Source organism: Colobus angolensis, unplaced genomic scaffold (assembly GCF_000951035.1).
Source record: "Colobus angolensis palliatus isolate OR3802 unplaced genomic scaffold, Cang.pa_1.0 Scaffold144, whole genome shotgun sequence".
Taxonomy (NCBI): domain Eukaryota; kingdom Metazoa; phylum Chordata; class Mammalia; order Primates; family Cercopithecidae; genus Colobus; species Colobus angolensis.
This window is the reverse complement of record NW_012114533.1, coordinates 3,587,419-3,597,325: the sequence shown is the minus strand read 5'-3', so window position 1 is coordinate 3,597,325 and position 9,907 is coordinate 3,587,419. Positions and strand designations below refer to the sequence as shown.

General features: G+C 42.1%; 1 protein-coding gene across 1 annotated transcript in view; it reads left to right on the top strand.

Moving 5' to 3' along the window:
- The window catches only part of ENTPD7 (ectonucleoside triphosphate diphosphohydrolase 7), a 54,195-nt gene that overhangs the window by 39,217 nt on the left and 5,071 nt on the right, over window positions 1–9,907 (top strand). The window contains exons 9-11 of the mRNA XM_011935561.1: window positions 4,180–4,346; window positions 6,607–6,931; window positions 9,088–9,173. Coding sequence (XP_011790951.1) covers window positions 4,180–4,346; window positions 6,607–6,931; window positions 9,088–9,173 — 578 coding nt within the window. The remainder of the gene's footprint in view (window positions 1–4,179; window positions 4,347–6,606; window positions 6,932–9,087; window positions 9,174–9,907) is intronic.

The window sequence follows — 9,907 nt, the reverse complement described above, 5'->3', positions numbered from 1 at the left end:
CAATGAGAACACTTGGACTAGGATGGGGAACATCACACACTGGGGTCTATTGTGGCGGGAGGGATAGCATTAGGAGATATACCTAATGTAAATGATGAGTTAATGGGTGCAGCACACCAACATGGCACATGTATACATATGTAACAAAACTGCATGTTGTGCACATGCACCCTAGAACTTAAAGTATAATAATAAAAAATTTTTTTTAAAATGTATTTTGAGGGAGAAGTTTCATTCTACACAGGCACTTTTTATATACCCATTATGTACACCTGTTATGTGCACCTATTTTGTGCAAGGAATAGACAACATTACGTACAAGGAATAGACAAGTTAATTACACTGTCCCTAAAAACTTATAATTTATCTGTCAGTGGAGACAGCTTGTGATATCCAGGAGACTGTAACAGTGCTTAACTTGATCTAAACCAGGGCTTCTCATCCTTGGCACTCTTGACATTTTGGGTCAGATAATTCTTTGTCATCAGGGGTTATCCCATGCATTATATGATATCTTTTGCCTCTACCAGGTGTCAGTAACAACCCTCCCTCTTCCAGTTGTGACAATCAAAAGTGTCTCCAGACATTAGACATTGCCAGATGTGTGGGGCAGGGTGGACATTGCCCATCATTGAGACCATCTGGTTTAAACAGAGAGCTGTGGCAACATGGGGACTGGCAGGGCCAACTTGGTTTGCAAAGTTGAATGGGAGCCATTCTGACTTCATGGAAGGTAAAGTATTTATCTGGGCCTTGGAGGAGAGTAGGCTTTTTTGTTTACATAGTAGAGGCTGAGGGAAGGCCACCTGCATGGTGGGAACACTATGTACAAAGGCACAGAAAAAGCAGCAGAGAGGCCAGAATGTCCAGGGAATGACGAATAGCCTTTTACAGTATAGGATTTTCAGGTGTGCTAGTAGTTAAGGCTGGGAAGATAAGATTGAGCTAAATCATGAGCAGTATTGAGTGCTATCATAGGGGGACTGGCTTTTATTTCCATAGATAGTGGAAAACCACCAAAGGTTCTTGAGTAAGGCAGTCACATGGGCCTCAGTTTCATCATTTATAAAATAATTAAACGTGAAGGTCCTTCCCAGCTCTGAATTTTGTGACGATGTTAATTGTGTGGCTGTGATCTGATCTGTTTTTTGTAGTGAAAGAATTTTTGTGTCAGTAGGAGAAAGAATATAGGTCACGGAACCTTGAGTGAGTTAGACAAAGTAAGTGGAAACAAAAGGGAGGGGACAGATTTCAGGGGATAGTTTGGAGTGAAAAACCAATGTAATTGAGCGATTGATTGTGGTAGTGTGAGTAGGGTGGGAGGATGGCCAGCAGTGCTGAGGATCTATCCTAGATAACCAGAAGACTGAGGAACCCAGTCACTGAGAGAAGAGCCACAGGGGTAAAGGCAGGGGTGATATTCAGCAAACAGTATTGTCCTGAGAGATCTGGATGAGAGCGTCTATCTGGTCTTCTAGTTCAGAAGTTGTAAAACTAATGACTTCAATTTTGGGTATGTTGAATTTAAGATACCCAAGGAACATATGTGTCAGAATATCCACAGGACTATTGGAAATGTGAGTTTAGCAGTCAGCAGAGAATTTCATGCTGGGGTTGGAAATGTGGGGGACTAACTAGGTTGTGATACTTTTTAGTCTATATTTGTCAGTATGTATTCAACAGGTAAAACAAAGGCATGGTTCTGATACTAAGAAATAGGTGGCAAGTGGCACTGGGGCTTCAAATCTTAAATGACTTCTGTGTGTGTGCAGATTTAGAAAGCAACACTGTTATGGAAAGCAACACTGGTACAGAATGCATACTTGTAAGCAACAAATTAGATTTACATATAGCAGGCGGGCATGGTGGCTCATGCCTGTAATTCCAGCACTTTGGGAAGCTGAGGCGGGTGGATCACCTGAGGTCAGGAGTTTAAGACCAGCCTGGCCAACATGGTGAAACCCTGTCTCTACTAAAAATACAAAAATTAGCTGGGCATGGTGGTATGCACCTGTAATCCCAGCTACTCAGGAGGCTGAGGCAGGAGAATCGCTTGAACCTGGGAGGCAGAGGTTGCAGTGAGCCGAGATCATGACACTGCACTCCAGCCTGGGTGAGAGTGAGACCCTGTCTCAAAAAAAAAAAAACGAAAAAAAAAATTACATACAGCAATATAATGGCTCTTCAAGATGAATCCTAGCACTTGGTAAAACTGAAAGAAACTATGAGACAATGCACTAGCATTTAAAACATTTTAAATAATCCTGAATGCCTAATATCTTTTTTTGTACAACTCACAAAGTTATATACATTCACAAGGTTGTGCAGCCACCACTATTGAATTCCAGAACATTTTCATCACCCTAGAAAGAAACCTTATATTCACTCCCTACTCATTTCCCATTAGCAGTCACTCCTCTTTCTGTCCTCTCCCTACCCCGGACAACTATTCATCCCCTTTCTCTCTCCAGTGGATTTGCCTATTCCGGACATTTTGTATAAATGAAATCATACAATATGTGGTGTTTTACGTCTGGCTTCTTTTATTTAGCGAAATGTTTTCAAGGTTCATCCATCTCGTGGTATGAGTATTTCATTCCCTTTTGTGGCTGAATAACATTCCATCGTATGACCAACCATGCTGTATTTTGTTTATCCATTTATCAGCTGATGAACATTTCAGTGGTTTTCCCTTTTGGGCTGTTATGCACAGTGCTGCTGTGAACATGTACACATTTTTCTATGTACATAGGTTTTGTTGTTGTTGTTTGTTTTTTGAGATGGGGTTTCGCTCTTGTCACTCAGGCTGGAGTGCCATGGCATGATCTTGGCTCACTGCAACCTCTGCCTCCCAAGTTCAAGCGATTCTCCTGCCTCAGCCTCCTGAGTAGCTGGGATTACAGGCACCTGCCACCATGCCTGGCTAATTTTTGTATTTTTAGTAGAGACGGGGTTTCACCATGTTGGCCAGGCTGGTCTTAAACTCCTGACCTCAAGTGATCTACCCTCCTCGGCCTCCCAAAATGTTGGGATTACAGGCGTGAGCTACCACGCCCATTCCAATTTTTGGATCTCTTGGTATATACCTTGGAGTGAAATTGCAGGCACAATGGCATTTTCACAAATTAAAAATAATACATTCAAAACAAGAAGAATCCTCATTTTATAACAATACATATATACAAAAATTATACATAACACATTAGAATGGTTGTCCATGGCAGAGAGTGGGAATGACAGTAAGTATGAAGATAAAAGGGAATAAATAAATAAAGCAAAAGAGAGGCTTTGCCATGATAATGTGGGATGAGCTGAGGAATATGATTAATTCAGCCTCTGCCCTTGAGGTTCAAGAAAAAAATATAGGGCCTTTTCATGGAGGTACAATAAAATTGAACTTTCCCAATCCCAAACCTGTCACAAGGAACCTTAGGGCTTCTTGGATAATTTTAGAAAAGGCCAAAGAACCGGGCGCAGTGGCTCACACCTGTATTCCCAGCACTTTGGGAAGCTGAGGAGGGCAGATCATGAGGTCAAGAGATCAAGACCATCCTGGCCAACATGGTGCAACCCATCTCGATTAAAAATACAAAAATTAGCTGGGCACGGTGGCACGTGCCTGTAGTCCCAGCTAGTCAGGAGGCTGAGGCAGGAGAATTGCTTGAACCCAGGAGGCAGAGGTTGCAGTGAGCTGAGATCGAGGCACTGCACTCCAGCCTGGCAACACAGCAAGACTCTGTCTCAAAAAAAAAAAAGAAAAAGAAAAAGAAAAGTCCACAGAATAGATCTTATGATGATCCACAGAATTCCTTAAATTAATTTTTATTAAAGGATTTTTTCCTAATTATTAAAATAACACATTCCCATTGTGGGGAATTAGAAAATACAGAAAAATACGTGTGAGAAAATGATATCTGTAGTAATTCTACCCCGTATATAACTACAGATAGTGTTTTTGGTTTCTAATTTCTTATTTAGTTTTTAATTTAGTGTCTAATTTGTACCTTTTGGTGCAGTCTTGTCATTTTGTGTCTTTGTTTAAAATAATGCTTTGAAGATGAAAGAATGCTTAAGATGTTTTAAAGAGTAGTCATAGCAATGGTGTATTAGCAATGTCATAGCTTTCTAGAAGGCAACCAAAACTGAAATTCCCTTTTTTCTCTTGGTATTGTATTATAGGAAGAAGCTGCGAAGATCCTGCTGGCTGAGTTCAACCTGGGCTGTGACGTGCAACACACTGAACACGTGTACAGGGTTTATGTCACAACTTTTCTGGGTTTCGGAGGCAACTTTGCCCGGCAGCGCTACGAAGACCTTGTTCTGAATGAAACTCTTAACAAAAACAGGTACATTTGACATGGGATCTGAGTTTCTGAAATATAATGTCAGGCTGCAGATATTAGGGAGAAATATTCACATCCTCCTAAGATAGATAAGTCCCTGCTTCCTCCTTCTTTCTGACTACCCCTGCCAATGGGGTAGCATCTCTTAAAGACCTCTATTAGCAGTCCCACTCTGGGTGAGGGTACGTTCTGATCTTTGTTATTAGGACTAGTAAAGTGCAGTAGCTTATTGTGATCTCTTGCTGTTTCCCATATTCAGACCTGACATCATGGGAAAAGGGAGATGAATTAAATTGCCAATTATGTACAATATATAGTGTAGCTGCCAGCAGTTCCTTCTGCAGGGAAGTGTTTAAGACATGTTTGTTGAATTACAGTGCAGTTGCATCTTTAGTGGGAGTTCAGTTCTGTAGTATGTCTAAAAGATAAAAAGCAAGCGTAGTTAAAATTTGGTCTCTCATCAAATTCAGAATAGTCAATTTTTCCTTTAGCATTGGACAGATCACAGATTCTTCATCTGAGTACCAGATGAAGTAGTTAGACCATAATGTGGTGGGATTTCTTGTTTAAGTGTGTACAATTATTTATTTTATCATTATACACATTGAAGGAAAGCATAAGAGAAAGCAGAGTTCTTTTCCATGATAAAATTTACACAAAATTTTGGAATGAAAACCGGTGTAATTGGGTGATTGTTTGTGGTGGTGTAGGTAGGGCAGGGAGGATGGTCAGCAGTGCTGAGGGTCTAGCCTAGGTAACCAGAAGGATGAGAAACCCAATCACTGAGAGAAGGACCACAGGTGAAAGGGCAGGGCTGATACTAAGCAAACAACACACTTACCTATGTATACTTAACCATTTAGCTAGGAACACTAGCTTGAAGAGGTACTGGTATATCCCGTTTGTAATAATTTATCCCGTTTGTAATAATTTATCCACAGCAATCAATTATCTTATATTTACAGCATGTTGAAGAAAATATTGTCCCATAAGGCTTTTTTGTTTTTGTAAGTCTTAGTCTCTAGGAGTTTCAAGGTGCTTTGGGTGAATCCTGGTGCCTTGGATGAATCCTGGTGCCTTGGATGATTGACAAATGCATTAAAATCAAGTGGTGTGTTTGTGTTCTGAAAGTACTCCTAAATCTATACAAACATTGCTTGGGTTGAGGTGCTCAGATGTCTCCTGCCGGCACTATGATGTTTGAAGATCATTTGCTGTGAAAGTGTCACACCAGTTTTGGTTTTTCTTCTTCATTAGCTGCTGTGCTTCCTTTTCCATTTTCTTCTTTTATTGTTCTACTGCTTTCTTTTCTGTCTGCTGTTTTCTGCTGCCTCCATACTACTTCTTGCCAGACTGCATCTTCTTCTTCCCATGCATTGCTATTTTCTTGCCAAGTAGCTAAGTCACCTACTTCAGGTGATTGATGAGTAAAAGGCATATCTTGCATAGCTGCCAGTCTACTAACCTGTTGCCTGAGATGACAAAATGATCATTTTGTCTTCTCAATAACAATTTTCTGAGTTTTCCTTACAGTTGGTGTCACATCCTTAAAATAGTCGGTTCCAGTTGTTGTAAAGTGTTCTGTTGTACTGCTTCATTCCATTCTTACCCTCAGTCTTTACACTTGTGGGTACATTCTCATTCTAAGAAATCTACTCTTCAACATCTGTTTAGGAACTGATGAATAATTAACTGCAATTGGCAAAGTTATTTGGACCCCAACTTAATTTCTGTCCTTGAACAGATCTTCATACTCATCTTTTTGAGGAATGAGAATATGGTTGCTAGGCAAGTATAAACTTGAAATAACTGGAACTGTGTTACAGCCATGGTGGGAATCAAAGCTTTCCACTCTTCTCCCCACTCAGAGGCTCCAGGCTCTGCAGGTGGCTTCCTGGAGCTGGTGCTGTGCCTGTTCTGTTCCAGCACTGCTCATTCAGAGGCAGGTGTGGAGTCCATCACCATTGCCAGCCATTGCAGATGGACCACTGCCGTGGTCCACTCTTCAGGAATCTCTCCCCATAGCCCTTCCCACTTCATCCCCTACCAGTTGTATTTTTAAACATTAGAACCACACTCCGCATGATAAGGTTCTTTGCACTTTTAAGAGGTGTGTGGGAATGAAGACCAGATGGAGAACAGCAGATTCACGTCTCCAATTTCACTACACACTAGGAAATACACATGTTGACTAAAACGTCGAACAGAATTGATCACCATATTCCTCTCACTTTTTGTTTGTTTGTTTTTGTCATTGTGGCAGATTGCTGGGTCAGAAGACAGGTCTGAGTCCCGACAATCCATTTCTGGATCCTTGCCTGCCGGTGGGACTCACAGATGTGGTGGAGAGGAACAGCCAAGTCTTGCATGTCCGAGGAAGAGGAGACTGGGTGTCTTGTGGGGCAATGCTGAGCCCCCTGCTGGCTCGCTCCAACACCAGCCAGGCCTCACTCAATGGCATCTATCAATCGCCAATTGACTTCAACAACAGCGAGTTCTACGGCTTCTCTGAGTTTTTTTACTGTACAGAGGATGTGTTGCGCATTGGTGGCCGCTATCATGGGCCAACATTTGCCAAGGCTGCTCAGGTAAATTATTAATGATAAACATGGCTTATGCTGGCAGCAGCCATTTATTGAATGCCTCACTCTGTGCCAGGTGCTGTGCAAAGGGCTTTAAATACAGAATCTCACTTGTTCTTTGCAGGAGCCCTTTGACCCTCATTTTACAGATGAGGAAGTGGACTCAGAGAACTTAAGGATCTAGCTATGCTGTACTGCCTTCTAATTAACTAAATTTAGTTTCCATGGATGTCATATCACCCAAATTATTACCCAGGTGTAAAATTTTTGTGTTGGCTAATGGCTTTTCTTCCAGCTTTCCAATAATCTTATTTAATGTTTATGCCCAAGAAATGTCACCTCCAGTATTTTTCCCCTTGCTAGTTATTCTCTGTTGTAATGTGCTTTTGGAGATGATATCACCCAGAGAGGCAAGTCCATCTTTCTTTTGGTTTGAGGTATTAAGAAGCTAGAGTGGTATGGGTTCCCTGGGAATATCAGATGTTGTAAAAAGCAATGATGATGGAAGTTTGTTTAGATTTAAAATAGAGAAGGAGTAAAAATTTGCTTTGAGCATATATAGGACTTAAGCATCATATAAGCTTAAATCATTGGTTACCTGGACAGATAAAAGTTTTGCCAGCTTTCTATCATTTTCTGCTTAATTTAGGGCCATCTCTTTGAATTGTGTATCTCTATGTTTTTCATCAGATAAACTAATGGGAGAATCTGTCCTCATATTTCCTTTTTTTTTTTTCTTGAGACGGAGTCTTGCTCTGTTGCCTAGGCTGGAGTGCAGTGGCACGATCTCAGCTCACTGCAACCTCTGCCTTCCGGGTTCAAGTGATTCTCCTGCCTCAGCCTCCTGAATAGCTGGGATTACAGATGCCCACCGCCATACCTGGCTAATTTTTGTATTTTTAATAGAGATGGGGTTTTGCCATGTTGCCCAGGCTGGTCTCGAACCCCTGGCCTCAGGTGATCTGCCCACCTTGGCCTCCCAAAGTGCTGAAATTACAGGCGTGAATCACCGCACCCAGCCTCTCCTCATATTTCCCTCCCTCCCTCCCTTCCTTCCTTCTTCCCTGCCTTCCTTTCTTTCTTTCTTACAATTCTCTAGGGTTCTCTTAGTGTAAGGCTTCCAGCAGAATAATATCTGCAGTACCTGTACCATTCTGTTCCCAAAAGACAGTCCTTAAGAAATATTGTGGGATACCTGGTTTGTATTTGCTCCTTTCTCTCCAGCCTCCAGGAAGACCTTCATACTCCCTTTTTTTCTGGAGCCCAGAGCTCCCTAACTATCCATGGCCTGACTCTCTTATCTCAAAACTTCTTCAAATTCTATTCCCTTGAACACCAAAAGGCTCAAGTTATTGCTTGCCAACATTGCTAGTGGCTTAATATGTTAACTTTTCCAGGTAAAAGAACGATTCTGTTCCCTTACCTTTTTAACTTTGACTCAAACGTTATCTTCCCAGAGCCACCTTCTGGGACCACTCTATCCAAAATCTATCCAAAATGACAACACTCCCCATATTACCTGTTGCCCTTTCATGCTTTATTTTTCCCTGAGCATTTATGTTATCCAGCATACTGTGTGTGTGTGTGTGTGTGTGTGTGTGTGTGTGTGTGTGTTTGTTTATTGTCTGTCTCCTACCACTAGAATGTAAGCTTCCCGAGGACGGGAATTTTTGTGTTTTATTTACTGCATGATTCCCTGACATCTAGAACAGCACCTGGCACATAGGAGACATTCAGTAAATGTTAGTTCACTGAACAAACCAAAAGGAATGATTCTTTTGGTGAGAATTACAACACTGAGGGAGGCCAATGACAGGTTTCTAACCATCCTCTTCCATCTGCTCTCCCTGCTCATGTCAGTCCTATGTGGAGTAGAATGAAACTATCTTTGGCTTTTGACGTTGCTATTTGTTAGTCCTAACCTCATCCCCTCTGAAGCCTAAGAGGCTCAGAAACCACATCAGGCTGGCTTGGTGCTAGACATGGGATGATGGAATAAACAGGGGTATGGCACAGTGTTTAGTGAGTGAATATGCCGTTTCTGTTTTCCTTTGTCAGCTAGTAGCCCACAAGTAACTTTGGAAATGGAACAGCTGTGACTGTGGGGAAGGTAGAGAGTTTTCCTCCAAATTTATGTTCAACTATTTCTGTGGTTGATCCAGGATTACTGTGGCATGGCTTGGTCAGTACTAACTCAGAGATTCAAGAATGGCCTCTTTTCATCACATGCAGATGAGCATCGACTCAAGTAAGTCACTTCCCTTTCCTCCTTAGATGTGGCCTTAAAATCTAGATGGCAAATTGTAATGGAGAAAGAGTGAGCAATAATGCAGATTAGATTTCATGTTGAGGGAGCATTTGATTATTCCAGATTTGATTTTCCAAGGGATAGGGGCCAAAATAATGAGCCTATTATAGCAAAGCCAGAGGAAATCAGTGCTTACCAAACAGAGTTCTCATCAAGTGATTTGACATCAAAAGTGATTTTTTTTTTTTTTTTGAGATAGGGTCTCCTTTGTCGCCCAGGCCGGAGTGCAGTGGCACAATCTTAGCTCACTGCAAACTCCACCTCCTAGGTTCCAGTGATTCTCCTGCCTCAGGCCCCCAAGTAGCTGGGACTATAGGCACGTGCCACCATGCTTGGCCAATTTTTTTTTTTTTTTTTTTTTTTTTTTTTTGAGGCGGAGTCTCGCTCCGTCCCCCAGACCGGAGTGCAGTGGCCGGATCTCAGCTCACTGCAAGCTCCGCCTCCCTGGTTTGCACGATTCTCCTGCCTCAGCCTCCCGAGTAGCTGGGACTACAGGCGCCCGCTACCGCGCCCGGCTAGTTTTTTGTATTTTTTAGTAGAGACGGGGTTTCACCATGTTAGCCAGGATGGTCTCGATCTCCTGACCTCGTGATCCGCCCATCTCGGCCTCCCAAAGTGCTGGGATTACAGGCTTGAGCCACCGCGCCCGGCCAATTTTTGTATTTTTTGTAGAG